Genomic DNA, 18,311 nt, shown 5'->3' on the forward strand with positions numbered 1-18,311 from the left:
AGGGCGGGCACCGGGCTCACCCCGCCCGGGTGCCCCGCTGGGCCGGGAGTCACACACTGCCGGCTACTTTTCCTGTGTGGCTCCTGGTATTGACGTGCCCGAAACGGTAAAGGACCCGGTCAATGTGGTCTGGGGGCTCTGCAGGAGGGGCTGTCAACAGCAGAGGAGGCTGCAGCCTTGGCCTTTGAGTTCATTGGTATGTGTGTTCTGCGAGAGCATGAGACCTCGGAAAAATCGGTGTGGGAAAGGTAAATATTTCCGTAGCGTGTCTAAATGGGTTTTCTTCAAAGAGCAGCGGTGTTCTGAGCCATTGGGAGCGGTGGTGGCCTGCTCGTGCCTGCTGGCAGGCGCCGGGAAGGGAGAGCAGAGCGAGTCTCGTTCTGCTGCTGCAACCAATTACCGTCTTCTTCACGTTTAATTTCTACCTCAGACGTTCTGCTGAGGCTTGGCATTGTAAAGGAAAGCAGTGTGAAAAAAGGAAAAAATAATAAAAACCTAAAGGCGTTTTCCTTAATCACAAATTGGTAATTTTTCTGTCGCTGAATGGGAGATCTTGTGTTCTGCAGTTTGCTGAGTGTAGTTAGCGATACGCTAGACTGTCACTGAGCTGTAGTTAAACAGAATAATGATGAACTCGAAAGCTCTTGTGTAACATTTCTTTTGGGTTTTTTGCCTTAAAAAGAGCTTTTTTTGAGCAATATCTGCCTGGTAGGTAACATCTTACTAGTTTGTTGTACGTTTGGCTGCAGAACTTGTCTATGTTTTACGTCTCTAAATTAAGCGTCTCAAGGATGTGAAAAAAATAGCATTCTGAATGTATTCTGTGGGGCCTAGGAGCTGTAAAAACAGAACACTGAGATGTCTGGTGTATCCAAGTGTAGTGGCTGGTTTACAAACATTTTTTATTTGTTTTCTTATGTTATTTGACTGTACTAAAATATTTATGCTATGATCAGTACAAGCTTGTAGGAAGAAAAGTGCACATGCTGTGTTTGTACTGGTGTTAAAAGTAGAAATGGACTTTGAGTGATGTGGAAAGTTTAACTGTGAGCTTCTGACAGAGCCAGAGTCAGCGTAACTTGATGTTGAGCTGTATGAATGCCATTGGGATTTTACTTCTCACCATTTCTTTTCCATTTTGCTGTCTCTGAACTGGTTATTAGAGATTAGGACACTGGAAATGGCAGTGGTCAGGTACTTGAATTGCAGGATGCTCTTACTCTGCGTATTTTTCAACTGGAAGTTTTTATCAGTTATCGTGGCATAATTTTTGCATGGTCTCAATAACTGTAAGCAAAAATTTGAAGAAGAAAATGAATTAAATTGGAAGATAATTCAAGCAGGTGTTGAGATAGAGCTCAGGCTTTTGTGAAATTATGTATCTGTGTTTTAAAGTGGTCAGTTGGTACCAGTGGCTTCAGTGCCTTTGTTGCTGAAAGTGTATTTTACTTCTGGGAAATCTACTCCTGGCATGAAGAGATTAACATAATGCATGTGAGAATAAAGAATCTTGCTGGTAAAACATCCTTTTCCTCCTAAATACATATGCAATAGGCATGATCAAGTTACATATTTAGAGGATTAAAATACACAGCTCATAGGACTTTGGGACAGGAATCTGATTACTGTGTTCTGCTGATTTTATTTCTGAAGGAGAAGGGAATACTGTTGTAAAATTTGTTAAAAGCATAATGGAAGGATTTGATTTGTGAACAACTTACTTTGAACTCCGATTCTGTTTTTTTAATATGAGACTATGCTTTGTTAAAAAGATTCAAGCTGTCTGAATGTCTCCCTTTCTATGTGTTGGGTGTGTGTTTTATGAGGAGCAAATGTTAAGATTTCACTACAGAACTTTTTTACCATCATGGTTGGTGATATTTCTGATATAATTTGGTGGTATCACTGAGCTCTAATATGGAATGAACTAATTTGTTTTGTAAGGCACTTAAATTCCAATCTTTCTCCCTTCTCCCCTAAAGAATGGTGTGAGTGTGTTTGTGAGTGAAAAGGTAATGATAGTATGATTTGATGATAACAACAAAGTAGTTCTTTTGATCTTTTAGTTATGTTTCAGTCATCACTTTATGTTAGAAGTGACATTGCACATTGTTCGGGTACTGTTTTTTTTTTTAAAACTATGTTATGGTTTGTGTTGATATGTCAGATGATAAATTGTCATCTTGGAAAATAACTGTAAGAATTAGCCTATGACTATGAAAACTGAATGACTTCATGTTTGATAGCAAATAAAGTAATTCCACAATCTTACCAGCAATTCTGTCATACTTTCTGATGGTGTTTTATCAAATTTCTTCATATTTGAGCAACTCTTGTTTTTGTCCTGAACAATTGGGAGGGGGTCAATTTCAGTTTTAACATTTTAAAATATCTTGCCGATAGCATGAAATTGGAACATGTTTCTGGGTGAAAAAAGAATGGCAACCTCTTTGTTCCTGTAAGCCTCTATAAAGGTAGAACTCAGTCAACCTAGCAAAGTTTTCTTTTTTAAGTTGAGCAGTACTGGAGATAGAAGTACTGGAGATAGAAGAAGCCATTACAAAGGCTGATGTTTTTTGGTGTTTGTTTTTTTTTTCCTCTGTGATGAGATTATTATGATCTTAATATAATTTTAAAAGGTATTTGTAAACCTGTGAGTTTCTTTATCATGTGAAGGAAAAACATAAATCCAAATACTCATTGTAAGTTCTCTGCAGCTGTTGGACTTAATAAATCTCTTTACAAATAGTTTGTTAGTGGTGAGATCAGAAGGAGAGCCCAGTTTCAAGTACTTTTTTGGTGAGATTTGTACATACAGCTATTAATCTTTCATATTCTTTTCAAGTTTGCATGTAAGGGCAGCTAAATTGGCATTCTCTCCAGACTAAGCTGTCAAGTTGCCAGTGAAAACTTAATTGGTTTTATTTAAGCCTGGTGTATGTACTTGCCCATTAGCTCTAGGAATGCACAGCCCTAATAGAGAATAGTACATGTGATCATCAAATGTTGAGGTTTGCAGTGGTATTTCTGGAACAGAAATAATGTCTGACCATCCTCTTTGTTTTTCAGAAGGTAGGTGGGTGCAGCTCTGCCTCTGGTTTAAATTGAGCAGGCACTGAACATGTGCCGTGCCATCTCCTGCACTGCCATTAGTGTTCATGTTTTTCAAACAAAAAAGTGATCCAGCTGGAAGTAATCCAGCCACCTCTTCCCTCCCCAGAATTTTGTAATGCATTGGTGTAGAGAAAGAGAGGTGGGAAGTATGTATGTGTTAGTTCTGTTAAATTGATGTTATTCTACAGTAGCAAGTACTGGAAGCACTTCAAGGTTAGACAGCGGGGTAGGGAAGAGAGTGCCTCATTCAAGCAGGAATCTGCAGGATCGATCAGAGAAGGTCAGGATAGCAGATGGGGAAGTGTTAGGGGTAGAAATGAAGTAATACTGCTGCTTTCTAGCTGTTTAGTGATACTTACACATTGGATTTTTAAAATAGTCCGTGTCTGAGTAACATAATATACCATAATAGGGAAAGTAAGGATTGAACAACTTTATTACTGTTTTCGATTATTGGTTGTTCAGATCATGATAAAACAATGATTAGCTGTATTGTGGGAGTATTTCTTCTGTTAAGTGATAAACTTCTGGCTTATATCTGTTAATTCAGCACCTTAAATTCTGTCATTTGAAATAAATTCTTAATATTTTACTTTTTGTTTGTTTGTTTGAAAATCTGTGAATAATTTGAAAGGCTCTTTTCCTAAATCCAGGGAGGAAACCTTAACTGATGATTAAATGATTGCCAGATTATTTTATTATTAATATTTTAAAGGAAGTTTCCTAACAATTGTGGCCCTTGCAGGGCAAGTGTTCTTTTAAGCACTGGGCAAGTACCTAACAAACTGTTGTTCTTTGAAGTTAAATGGTTTAACTTCCCAATGATTAAGTCTTATACTTTCTTGAAATATGAGAGGTTTTGCTTTTTTGGGGGGATGTTGAAATAATATGCATTTTATGTTTTCTTCATTTGGAAAAAAACCAAAACCCTCTGTCTGTAGGCCTGCCAGCTGTATGTGTTTGGAAAATACCTCAGAAAATGTAAGTTGTCCTTCATAATACAGCATGGTTTCTTAGTGTATTGTTTATGTTTGAACTTAATTTATAAAGAGTAGTTTGTGATTGTTGGCCATTCTGGGTGTACACAGCTATGCAAATAATTTGCTAGCATTTCTTTTAAATATAGCTCTGTTGCCTAATAGTTATTATTTTCCACTGAGTAGCCCGAGACATTCTTTCAGAAGCTGTTTTCTTGTGTACCTCATTTAGTTCCCCCTTTTTCATGCCCCCAGTCATTCCAGACACTTACAGAAGAAATTTTAAACTGTGCTTGTACTTCCCATTGAAAAGTGTGAAATGGAGAAATTGTAGGATTTGAACTTATTTATTATGTTATTGTTTGTGATTTTATATTTATTTATAATTTTTAATTGTGTTTTAGCTGCTGCTGTTGCATTTGCTATGAAATTGGTAATGTCTGGATTCTGACTAGCACAGAACTGTTGATGTTCCCAAGCATATACCAAGACAGTTCAGTCTTGCTAATGGGCACTAAGGCTTGATCTCACCCATTTTTGCTGGCGCTCCAACATGTTAGTTTGTTTTTAACAGTGGAAATAAGAGGAACAACTTTTAAACATTTTTCCTTCTCTGGAAGGCTGCACATGAGAAACTTGAATATTGGACCTAGTTTGCAGGCCTCATGCTTTTAGTGAAATAGATTTGAGAACCAGCGATGTGTTGAGACTTGTGCCTTTGCTTCTGGCAGCAGGTGCTGCTCTGAAGAGTTGTCTGGCAAAGGGATATTTTTGTTAGAGATATTTTGAGGGCAATTCTGAGAGATGGAAACAGGATTAAGAAGTCAGATGAAGTGTACACCTCCTGTCACTCAACCACAGACTGTGGTGGATGGGGTGGTCACCAGCTTTAGCGTTGCATCTTTCTGGATTCTTTGCTGGAAAAGTTCACGTTTGGGCCAGTGTGTGTCTTACGTAATTTAAGTGGAAGAGCACAAGGACTTACAGTACCATTCTACAGGGAAATCCTGGAAAAGAGTCATGACTACAATCAGCTGTTTAGGACAGAAATGGCTTGTTGGGACAGCCAAAGAACGGCAAGCACCATTATAATAATCTTTGTGAATTCATGTAGTAACATTTGGTAATGGTTGCTATGAGATAGGGAATTAGTCTAAGGCTGAGAAAGTCAGGAGGAAGTCTTTAAAGGAGTTTTAGGTCCTGTTCTTTCATATAATTGTTTTTCTACAAAGGAAAGGAGATTAGATTATTTCAATAATGAAATACCTAGCAGGTTTCAGTGAAGTGTTTAGCACTGTGAAAGGACAAGTGGTAGCGCTACTGAAAGTCAACAAAAGCTACTTTTAATGCCTTTATTTACTCTGTGATAAAGCAAATAAAACAATGACATTATGGTATAATGTTATTCCAATGCTCCTTTTATTTTCCTTGTCTGTTTTCTGCTTCTCATCATGGAGAAAGTAACTACAATTTTCATGTCTGCAGTATGCTTTTGGAATTGAATAACTGGAAGTTGCTGGGTTTTTTTCTTCTGATTGGAGATTGTTATCAAAGGAATGGGTTTAAAACACAACAAAACCCTAACATAACCAGAGACCCTCAAATACTCCAGCAAATTAAAATTGACTGATCTTGAATTTTGTATAGTGTATATGTATATAAACACGTATAAAATCTGTATGTATTAAAAAAAAAAAGCCCCAAACAACCCTTGCTAAACTATTTAAACTTTGTAGTTAGTGTAGCAGGTTAAACTTTCTAGTTTATGATGTACATCTGAAGTGAAATAATTCTTAAGATTTTTATTTTTTTAAATCAGAAATCTGACATTTACTCCTGGATTCTTTTTTGTTTGTTTGGTTTGGTTTTTTTGTGCACAGCTTTGTATTGCCTCTGGCTGCTGAAGGGATATTTGAACAGTTCATGAACGAGTAATTTCTGTATCTACTGGCTGGCCACCATCAGTCACTCACTGTTAGACTTATTCTGTCCAGATTTGTCTTGTCTTCTAACAATCATAGAATAATAAAATGGTTTTGGTTGGAAAAGACCTTTAAGATCATGGAGTCTGACTGTTAATCCAGCACTACCACTAAACCATGTCTTTCAGCACCACATCTATATGTCTGCTCCTCTTCTCTGGACATGCTCCAGCACCTCAATATCCTTGTAGTCAGAGGCCCAAAACTGAACACAGGATTCAAGGTGCAGTCTCACCAGTGCTGAGTGCAGAAGGAAAAGGAGGAATTACAATAATTAATGTCTTCCCTCAAATTCCTTCTCCTCTTTAGAAAATAGTTGGCTTTTGCATACGGAATCCTCCATGTATTATCACTTAATTGAGTCAAAAGACAGCCTTTTTTTGTGTAGTTGTGTGCAGTCTCTAGTTTTTGTCACTTAAGTGCATTTAAACCCTGTCAAAGCAGTATTAAAATAGTGGTAAGTGCTTGGCTTGAAATGTGGTGCTATTTATCTGTTTATATAGCCAAAATACTAGCCAAGAAAACATAATGAAAGTGCCATGCTGTGAAAAAATAGCTGAACTGTTACGTGTATTTGCATTATTTTTTGAACCAGAAAGAAAAGATAAATGACTGAGTGAAAGGAGTCCAGTGTTGAGAGAGGCATCTGAAATTTGGCCAGCTGGCTGAAGTCTTTCATAAATATGTACGGACTGTTAACTGTGCAATCTGTCCTACTAGCTATCGATGAGGGGAAGGCAATGTCTTACTCAAACCCTTAGCTTCATGTCATCCTTAACCCCATCAATTATTTGGATTTGCCCACTCCCCTGAAAACTTAGGGCCCTGTGAAGTTGTTGTGTTCAAAGCCCAGCATCTTGAGAAAGGCAGTATTCAGGGAAGTCTAAATTCACGTAGGAGAGGGAAGTCACCCTCTTTCCTTCCTGGAGCTGAGTCAATTGGTTCTTTATTCATGCCCCAACTCATCTCCACTTAACCTTTTGGGTTTGGAGAACTTGGCATTCCTATCAGTAATTGCCTGTATTAAAAATACCGCTTATGTATTATAGTGGATATGCCCAGGCTCTTCACTAACAGTATAAATTCTCAATACTTGCAGAAGCATTTATGTTGCACATCTGTGTGTTTTTTTGTGGTAGGAAAATGCTGACTATCAGGCCATCAGTGTAATTGCGGGATGTGCCCTTGAGTGTCAGGGTCTGGCTTCTTATTGAGTGTCTGTATGTTCCAAATTAATTTATTCCTCTCATTTAGCTTTTTATGGCTATAAATTTAGAGCATATTTTTACCATAGAGGTATTGTTTCAAATGGGTCTGCAGAAAGCCCAGTGACATGTGCATGTCTTTTAAATGTCTCTAGTACTGAGTGTATTATTGTTGTCCTTACTTTGTAATATCCTTATGTCAACATAGTTCCAATAATATTACTGCTATAATAATTATTATTCAAGCTTTCTGGTAGTGATAAAATTCATCATGAGTAGCTAGGAGTCTAGGACAGTCAGGGAATTAATAAGATAATTAAATTACACAAAGTATTTGGAAAGAAGCTATCCATCACTTTGGCCCAGTCTTTGCGTTCCTTTACATCCGTTCTCTCTCTGTATTTCGTTAGAATTTAAAATGACAGCTGACATCCTTTTTTCATCAACTTGCTGTTTAATTCTGAACAGTAATTTGTGTTGAAACATATGTAAAACTTAAGTGCTGTTTTGATAAAACAACTTTTGATGATTTTGAAGTGTTTATGCAAACCTTGTATGTAATTGCTGTAAAATTGTAAAGAGTGTGGGGATGGGTTCTTAGATAAAATGGGTGTTAGATTAAAATGTTTATCTTTCCCATTTACTTCTGTAATGGTTTTTCTCTCAAAAGGTCTTATTTTATTCTTCTGTTTTTAATATACATTTTAAAATACATAAAAAGGAAGAGTAAGGAATGTATACATTTATAATGTATCTCATTATTATAAATATTATATATATATATATTGCTTACTGCATTATATATATATATATCCCAATGTTGTAATATAGAATTGATCTTTATTTGTCAACAGACTGAAAAGCAGTAATATTTCATTTTGCTTTGAAAAAGGTACAAAAAGGCTGCTAGGACATGAAGGGACTTAAGAGATACAAAAGCAACTGAACATAGATTATGCTTGTTTCTTTCACTTTCTGTAAAGTGGAGAGGGTAAATCCAGCTAATTTTTTTTTAATTTTTTTTTTTTCCCCTCCTGAATATTTTCCCTGTGTATCCCATTTTCAGCATTTCCATTATCATCTTTTCTAGATGTTGTTGTTGAAGGTATTCAGAAAGATTACATAAACAGCATATCTGTGTTTTCTTTGAAATATTTGCGCTTCTTTATACTGATTCTGTGGGAGCTTTGAAGGAAGTCTTGCAGCATTGGGTTTTAATATACAAAACATTAATCAGCCATTGATTGTATTACATTTGAGTTGATTCTGATCATTCATTCTGAGCAAAGGATTCCTCTGGTTCTGAGAAGGATATACAAATACAGAGAAAAAGGGAATGAAGTAAAAAAAGTAGGATGTGAAAATGATGGAATCTTATTCTGACACATTAAATAGACTGAAAAGCATCTCCAAAGCGCAAGAAAATAATCTGTGATTTTGACTCCTTTAGCATTTGAACGACTGATGAGGAGAAAATAACTTTTTGCAAGATCTAATTTCAAATATTTTTATTCCTTAAAAAAATGGGGATTCGTTTTTAGAAAAGTTGAGTCTAGACATGTCCTTCTATTGTGGTAAAAGTATTACTGTAATACCAAAGGATAAGGACAGAAATACTACACCTTGTCTGCTGACAAAAATGCTCTTGAGCACAAGATCTTTACAAACACCCTTTGGTCACTTTCTGAAGATGTGTTTTTGTGCTGACTACACAGAATCTCTTGGATAAGAATCCATGTTTTTGGAAACAAAGTCCTAACATCTGATTTTCTCATTCGTCAGTAAAGCTTTAGCAGTGTGCTCTCTTAAAAATGAGAAAAAATATTTTCCTTTCAAATTATCAGTAATTGCACACTATTCTTGATACATTATCCAATGAACTGTACTGGGATGACCATAGCTCTAAAATGCTTTCCCTTAATCAAGTTAGTGTCTTTGGGAATATTGAATGTCTTACAGTTTGCCCTTCTTATTTTTTACTTATGTTTTTTAAAAAGCCAGACAGAAGAAGCTTACAAAGCCCTTGTGCTTATCTGAGAATAATCGTGTTTTAATAGGTTTTTAGGCAAATTAACTATTTTGTATTAATGTTGGTGATGCTGCCAACAAAGCAATCTTTTGAAGATAAGTACCTAATAAATAGTTTGCTGTCTTGTGATGAAGCGATTAGATCTTCTTGTCCAATCTGATGACTTCAAAGTGTGTAAATTTGGATTGGATTGAGTATGCTTTTGAACTCCATTTAACTAACAAAGATAGCACTTCAATACTAGATGTATCTATCAACATGATGGAGGGAAGGGATACCATCAGAAGGACCTTGACAGGCTTGAGAGGTGAGGAGCTCATGCATGCAGGGGCGTTGGTACTAGAAGATCCTCTAAGGTCCCTTCCAACCCTAGCACTTCTGTGATTTGATTTTTGGAGAATATTCTTGTCTACAAAATGTCCGTTTGAAGTATGATATTTTACTAGGAATTGTATTTTACTGTCTTCCTACTTCTACTAAAGCAATTTTAATTTTTTTATTACTAATGCGCTTCTCTCCCTTTGTTCCTGAGGCTGTTAATCCTAATGTGCTACTTGTGCAGCTTCTGTTGGTTTGAGAGAAGACTAAAGTTGCAGCAGCTTCTGTGTTTAAGGTTTAAAGTTATCATCAACAAGAATGTACATCATGTTTTTGTTTGATCAAAGTGTAAAAAGAAAAAAAGTATAACGTTTCTGGCATTAGTGCTTGATTTATACTTCCAAATTTGGGCTTATCCTCTGTGTGTTTAATGTGTATGCAGTAGTCCAGGTGTTTTCTGCTGTGGCAAGCACTGGAATCCCTTTCTGGTAGGCTAGTAGTACTTACTCTAGTCTTTGAACTGTCTCACAGACATGCTTTCTAAGCCAAAAGAAAAGGCTGGATGACCAGAAATACCTCTTTAAGCTTATGTTTAAACACAGCAGTGTTCATAGCCTGTTATGTCTGATTGAAACCTGAATTTTATTTTCAAAACTATTTGGTGACCAAAGTAACTTGGGCTACAAACATTTTTTCCATGGACTTTAGTTGGAACAATATGTATTCCAAAGTTTTGAATTTTGACTAGAGATTTTGGCGTGGTTAATGAAGTAAGAGGGCTCAAGAAGTCACAAGACCCAGCAGATGAGCTGTCAAAGTTAGCAGCGGACACATAAAATGCTATTCAGAAGTATACGCAGCACTCCCGTGGGAATGTCGCCCCATTGCTAGCCAGGGTGGTAACCAGAGGTCTGTTCAACTCCACCAACAGAGATCAGAGCATGGGGCATGAAGTTAAAGCACTCTGTTTCAGTTTAGTTGAATACTTTGGGCCTTCAGCTGTAGAGATGGCATATGTTTGCTTCTGGACAGGGAAGGACGGCCACCCCTTCGTTCAACCCAGAAAAAATTAGTAGAGGATATTTGTCAGGCTTTGTAGTTACTCATGAGGCATGTTAAATGCATTTGACCTAAAGGCAAATTTGTCTTGTGAGTGCGTGATCTAGCTTAGAGGAGAATGTTAAAGATGAACTTTTGAAGAGGGGAAATGAGGAGTAGAAAGTGTATCTGTGAGAATCAGTGGAACTTCGGCATGTGAGAGCTATCCACAGTCTGTCAGATCCCAACAAAAAGGCAGAGATTATTGAGGAGTACACTTATTTTCAATGCTGGCTTCATTCTGTCTTAACAGTCTGAAAATATACTTGCTTCTGATTCATATTGCTTTGTCGTTTACAAATGACAGTGCTATTAAAACCTCCTTTCTGATGTGAAAAACCAACATAAAACTGAGGTGGCAGTTTAGAGGAAAGAAATGATAAATCAAACATTAAAACATTTGTGTCCTCTTCTGGTTTTCCTGTCTGTGCTTTCCAAACCATGCTCTGAAAAACATGGTCTTGCTAACATATTTGTGGGATCATTTTTCTAAACATTTGTGGGAGCTTTTTTCTAAATATTTGTGGTCACTGGAGCAAGGCAAAGCATTGTTTCTAGTGGTTTTTATGTGCCTACTTACATGTGATTTAATAGTGCAGGTGGCAAGGTAGTCTTAAGATAATAATTGGGGAAGATAAATTGATAGTAAGCTATGCACATATGAAGTGTAAAGAAAAAGCATACAAATGAAGGAGGAATGAAGATACTGAAAGAGCTTTATTTTTTTTTCCTTGTTCTATGCCATAGAAAAAAGCCCTTAGAAACTGAATGACCATTTTTATATTTTTTAGGAGCATTAGTGGTGATTATGTGTAAGTTTTAAATATGCGTGCTTTTTGACTGGTGGAGTCTTGTCAAGGTTGCAGTTAAAAGCACATATTGTTTTGTGATAGATAATGGGATGTAATGATCTTAAATTTCTTAAAGTGGTACCATAAAATTTACATACAAAATACTTGTTTTGCTGGAGAAGAGGAGAAAAGGTTTTAAGTGTTAACTGAGATTTAAATACTAGTTTTTAAGAATTAATGTTGGAAAACAAGGTAAACTTTTTAGACTTGCTTCTTCTCATTTTTATATCAACTTAAAACAATATGGAAATAAAAACAGCATTTAAATTGTGTTTTTTAAGCATGCAAAAGCCTAGAAAATGTCTGACAACATGACACTTAACCAGCAAAATCTGTCAGGTATTCGTATAGCAGCAGGAACATTAAATACTGCGGTTGTTTCTACATCTGTTTTACTGTATCCAGTGTAATTAAGTATGTGCATATAAATAAAACATGACATGGGACTCTTGAAATAACTAATATGCAAGAGAAACCTATATGAAAATCCTGTCAGATACTCAGGAGAAAACCCATTTGGATGGGTTTTCTGCCCCGATGGAATTGTGTGGTTTTCTGCCTTTGCTAGAATCATGTATCTACAGACTCTCCACAACTTTTATTAATCCTTCAACCTTTGCTCTTTCAGGTTCCACAGTTAAGTAGTGACCTAAATTGGCAAGAATATTTGCTTTCTCTATAGAAACATGACTGGATCCCACAAATACGTATCAGGTAGAACTACAGCATAGTTTAAAGCTTTACCAACTGACAAGGGTTAACTAAATACAAACATAAAATCCTAAAAAAGGATTGTTCTTTTTCATTTGTTCAAAACCTTTGTTACAGGGAATCCGTGGAGCTAAAAACCCTGTCATATACAAGAATCGGAAATGCATTGATTTTGAGCCTGCCTAAACATGTTGTCTTGTGTAATCTCAGTAGCATCCTTCATAATTTTTCTGTGGTATTTAGTATACAGCATTTTGTGGTGACAAGATTTTAAGGAACTGCAAGCTGGACAAGACGGGATATGGGAACATAGTTTATGCAATGGGTTGTGTATTCATCCTTGTTTTGACCCAGGGAGACCCTCATACAGGTTGTGAGTGTTTGGTTTCTGAGCAAAGCATCCTTATTTTAGGCAGTTTGTAGACAGAAAGAACTTAATGATTTGAGGATTTTCTTCAGTTTATCGCTGCTTCCCATTTTATCTAAATGCAAGTTCAAAATGAGGTAAAAATATCCCAGCATTCCTTGAAAAGTATGAGACTTAAATGATTACCAAATTCAAGGTTTTTTGGAGGTGTATCATTCAAGAGCTGTTAGCATATGTTAAAGAGCATGTGAGTTAGTTGCGAGAAGAATTCTTGGATAAGAGTGGCTGGTTTTCTCTATAAATTTCTTTAGAAAACAAGTAACAGTTGGCACTTTTCCAAACTATGGTAGCGCTTACAACAATAATTACACATTTTAGTGCTATTGTTTTATTGTACTGTGCTGCCTTGACAGCAGTACTGATTTTATAAATGTGAAAATTAGTTATGCTTATGTTCCTTTTTTTTGTTAATAAAAGATAGTATGATCTAAAGCAATCTTCCCAAGTTGCACTAAAGTACTTGTTAAGCATTCTGTCACTGTATTCTCCAGTAAGCATCAAAGAATGCTAGTTAAATGCAATAGTTGTGTTTCCAAGTTGGAACCAGAACCAATTTTATATAGGGTAGTAGTTAAGAGTGTTAACTGGGTGCTTAGCATTCTAAATTTTTTTTTTGCATTTTTTTGTTTGTGTTATCTGCAGGTTTATTTCAGATGAGTTTAGAGTGGTTTGGATTTATTTTTTTTTAATAAAGGAGTTGCTTTGATCAGATTTCAATGTACTTCAGGATTTTATATGGTAAGCTCACATATGAACAATTATGGAGGTAGTCTTGGGACTATTACATTTTATTTTATAGTATTTTAAATAAAATTATGAAGTGACATCTTTCATGATTGGTTGATAAAGAGCAAACCTCCGTTTTGACATACAAGTAACTATTGGGTGTGTTGGTTTTTTGGTTGGTTTTTTTGTTTGTTTGTTTGTTATTTTTTTGGTGAGGGGAGGTAGTGGTGTGTGTTGTTTGGGTTTTTTTAAAGTAAACATCCAAAAAGAACACTTACTAATGACAAATGCTGGAATGGCATTTTTTAATGAAAATTTAAGATCTTTCTCCTCAAGTCATCTAACCAGTGGATGGAACAAAGTGCATTTGGCTTTCCTGGCTTGTGTGTTTTGTGGAAATTTTCCCTTTTATGCTCTGTGAGCCTTGGCTACAATGTTAGAATTAATAACATTTTTTATTAAGGTTTTTGCCGTTTTACAGGTCAATTTGTGAACCACTGACTGAAAAGAACAACTTCTACAGACTATAAAGTGCAGCTTTGTAACATGGAGTAACAATCACATAAAACAGAGCTTGTTGGGGAAAGTGATTTTCCCACGTATTTTAAAGAGTCCATACATGAAGCAGGGGGAAGGTTGGGGCTCCGAGGGTCTTGTGATGATTCATAGCAATACCAGAGGTAAAGGGATTGGAGAAGGTGAGTACTAATGGCCATCAAGCATGGAAACATTCCGTAACACTTCTTGCCTCTGCTCCACCTATCTATGGAGTCTCAAGGATACTGCTGCTTGGTTTATATGATGGGGGGGGGGGAGAAATGAAAAAGACTTGGTATCTCAGATTGAAAGTAGTTTTAAAAATATCCATAGGGACCACTCTAATACAGAAATGATACTGTCTTTTTGATCCACAGGTGTATTGTGGGTTATGCGACATTATAAACTTTTGTATGTACAAAATGCCACTTTTTGTGTTTACACTCAAGTTTATTCTTGGCATTTCTTCACACAAATTTGAGAACTGATATTATGGATAGAAAACCATATTGGTATCCTTGTGTCACTTGACGGGAGGCTGCTTAGTCTCCCTTATCCTGTGTAAATTCACATGAGTTAGGTTTGCATGAGCCACTACATTTTCGTGGACTGCTTCAGCCTCTCCTGAAGATAGGAACCTGGTTTCTCTCTTTCTGCTCAGGTGTTTGTTCCACAGCACACTTGCATGATTCTGAAGTATTGTGCTTGTGGTGTAGATTTAAGCATTAGTGAGTTCATGCTATGTGTTGGCCTGAAGATATTAATAGAGGTTTACACGTCTTCTTTCTTTGCCATTTATTCCATTGAGCATTGCACAGAATATAGAGCAATTTCTTTCTTTGGAGTCCTGCACTCATCTTAGTGCTGAGAGAATCTTTATAGTTGGGGTTAGAGAATTTCCTGAAATATTTTTAGATTAATTGGAATTAAGCTCATTAATCTAATGTGTCAGAGAAGAGAATGTATATTTAGAAGATTGATAACTGTTTCAGGGACAGTATATAATTTCTGTGCAGTGCCTCATAATGAAATCATGCTGTTAAAGACCTTCCTATGTTTAATGTGTATATGGAGAAGTATGTTATGCTTATTATTCTGCTCTTTAAATGAGCACTAGTCTGTCAGCCTTGAAACCTCACTGGTGATTTCCAGAATTTAACCTGCCTTGACACTTCCATGGTTTCTTCCTGTGAGGAGCCTGAACACCACTTACTCAGCAGTAAGTTAAATAAAATCAGCTAAGGAGAACAGCATACTGTAAATGATGCTGGTAACTGAAAAGACATGTAAAATTGCTTGTAAGATGATAACATTTCATAACATTCTGGAAAACCACCTCTTCTGTATTGATTTTTCTGTTTCTTATTTTTTATTCCCCCCTCATCTGCAAAGATGAAATGTAGTCTTACTCCTTCCTTGAAAACTTGCTATATTGATCTGAAACCAGAGTTGAAATTGGTAATATTTTGACAGTGTTCCTTCTCTAATGACAATATATGGCCCCACTGTTAAAGTGGAAAACTTGCTGCAGTATTTCTGTTACTGGAATTAGTGGAACAGTCAGTGAGGGACTTCTCTAAAAATAATTTCTGAGATGTTGCAAATGAATAATCTGTGTGAATGGATAACAGACCACCACCTTGCTCCAGAATAAAGTAATGGAAGGTAAGAGATGTTGAGTAACCCTTATATGGATACAGATTTTTGTTTTTTCTCTTTGGCCTGGTGCTCCACTTAGCACAGGCCAGCTAATCAGCGCTCTTCTTAAAGTGCAAGTTTAGGTTTCTCAATTAGTGATAAGTACAAGAAAACTTATAATTTCCCTCAGATCAAGGGACAAGACAGTTTTTCCTTCTCTCCTACCCCCTTTGCCAGATGATGATTTTAAAGGCTGTTGCGTATTAATTATTTCCCACAATAACTGTGTTGGCTGTTGTTGCAAGGCTGTCACAGTTTGACTCAGGTCCGACAACAATGCTCTCGATCCCCCCCCCCCCAACCCAGGTAGGGAAGGAGAGAGAGAAAAAGAGAGAGACTTGGCTGGATTGAAAACTAAACTACACAGCTTTAATTAAAACACTAATGAATGATACAAGAAAATATATACAATTATATACAAAAAGATTCAGGTGTGGAAAAAAGCCTCTCGCCTCCCCCCACCCCAGCAACTCCCACAGCACTTCCCTGAACTGGGAAGAGTCCCGAGGAATCCCGAAGCTGTTGCTGGAGAAAGCAGAGAGTTATGGGGGTCACGAGAGATCAAGCCTGAGGATCGACGATGATGGATGAACAGAGTCCTCCCCGGACACCGGCCATGGACGGAAGAGAAGGGGAGAAAAAAGAAGGAAGGAAGTTGTCTTCTGTGATCTCTGACCTTCCTTTGAGCTTACGTAGATATATGGAATGGAATATCTTTGGCCAATTTTGTTGTCCATCTAACTCAGCCTCCCACAGGGGGGTCACAGATCTCCCCATAGTGTCTGAGCCGGCAGAGTGCAGGTGCAGCCTTGAAGCCTCAGTAGTTAGAAAAACACTCCACTGTCTTATCAGCCTAGCAGAACACACTGTTGCTAGTTACAAGAAAGCTCACTGAAGGAAAAAAAAATCAGTAAAAAGAAAAATTGGCTTCATCCTGGCTCAAACCAGGACAAAGGCCTTGCTGCTACTGTAAAAATATGGTAAGTTTAAAAAATACAGGACTTAGCATTAATGAGAGAGCTTTTCACTGAAAAAAAAGGGGGCAAAATTGCTAAGAAAACATGCACAAAGGCTTGTGGTGTGACTTTTTTGAAGTCTGGTTCTGCAAATGAAGAACAGAAGGTCAGAATAGCAGTGTAGAATTTTAGGTACTTTCCAGCCTCACATGTTGTTTCACCTCTGCTGTATTAAGCCTATTGCTTCAGACCATGGCACTGTTCATAATCTCTCTGTGGAATGAAGAATGAATTATTTGAGAGTAACAAATACCATCTCAAGCTAATTAAGTTTGGCCATTCAAATTTATGGTGCTCTATGTATTTGCAGTAATAGAATTGCAAACTCTTATGTATTTGCAATAATAGAATTACTGTATTTTTAGACATAACAATCTACAGGGTGAGGATAGACAACTGAAGGATGTCAAGCTGTGCAAGCTTGGCTTTTAGGGAAGAGTAAGAGCCCAGTAGGCCTAAACTGAGCCTGGAAAATTTACAGTCTCTGAACAGATTTTTGTATTTTGGAAACCGCATAACATAAATTTAACGTTAAACCAACACAAAAATTAACTGTGGACATGTCTGCATGGACCATGTTTTTAAATCCTACTATTGTGAATTTTATGCCAGAAAATGGGCCTCAGATGAAACAAACAAACCATTATAAAACACACAGTTTGAAGTTTCAAAAACTTTAAATATCAGAAATGTTTGTTCTTATACAATGCACAGGAAAGCCAGTTGGTTAATAATGTCAGAAATGGTTGGGAACAAAAATGAATTCAGGATGATGCACTCTGGTGTTTATATAAACTCTCGCAGAAAGTGGTGTTATCAAGAGAATATAAAACACTAAGCAGATGTATTGTTGCACTGAAATTATAGAAGCAAGGAAGGTACAGATTTACTGAAATGAGGGGAGCTAGACAGCAAATTGGCTATTCCTTCCCTTTCCCTGTTGCCATTGTGCTGTTCTTATGTTCATTGTGTCACTGGGTGGTTTCATAGCACTTTCACTTAGGGAGGACAGTATTAGTTCAATGCTAACTGAAACTGTATGATCTCAACATTGTAACATTACTTTGCATATTAAATAATGAACATTTTTTAGTGTCCAGGTCCCTGAGCAAAAGCAATACCCCTGACAGGTTTTCCTTTGCCTGAAGCAGGATAGACCCAAACACTTTTACCCAGCAGGTTTCTTTCACATACCACAGGGACTTTATCCCCATTTGCAGTATGCAAAAGGTCTGACTGGGCAGGACCAGCCCGATTGATGGATCCCCTGGTATTAACTAACCAGGTGGCCTTTGCCAAATTCTTGTCCCAGTTTTTGAAAGTTCCACCACCCATTGCCTTCAGGGTAGCCTTCAACAAACCATTGTACCTTTCCACTTTCCCTGAGGCTTGTGCATAGTATGGGATATGGTAGATCCATTCAATACCATGTTCTTTAGCCCAGTCAGTGACAAGACTGTTTTTGAAATGAGTCCCATTGTCTGACCAATTCTCTCTGGAGTACCGTGTCTCCACAAAATTTGCTTCTCAAGACCCAGGATAGTATTCCTGGCTGTGGCATGAGGCGCAGGATATGTCTCCAACCATCCTGTACTTGTTTCCACCATTGTAAGCACATAGTG

General features: G+C 37.0%; 1 protein-coding gene across 1 annotated transcript in view; it reads left to right on the forward strand.

Moving 5' to 3' along the window:
• Positions 1 to 217: 217 nt before the first annotated feature.
• Positions 218 to 18,311, forward strand: part of HS2ST1 (heparan sulfate 2-O-sulfotransferase 1) — a 79,565-nt gene continuing 61,471 nt past the window's right edge. The window contains exon 1 of the mRNA XM_010006743.1: positions 218 to 248. Within this exon, the coding sequence (XP_010005045.1) occupies positions 218 to 248 (31 nt within the window). The remainder of the gene's footprint in view (positions 249 to 18,311) is intronic.

This window comes from Chaetura pelagica, unplaced genomic scaffold (genome assembly GCF_000747805.2).
Source record: "Chaetura pelagica isolate M959 unplaced genomic scaffold, ChaPel_1.0 scaffold69, whole genome shotgun sequence".
Lineage (NCBI taxonomy): Eukaryota > Metazoa > Chordata > Aves > Apodiformes > Apodidae > Chaetura > Chaetura pelagica.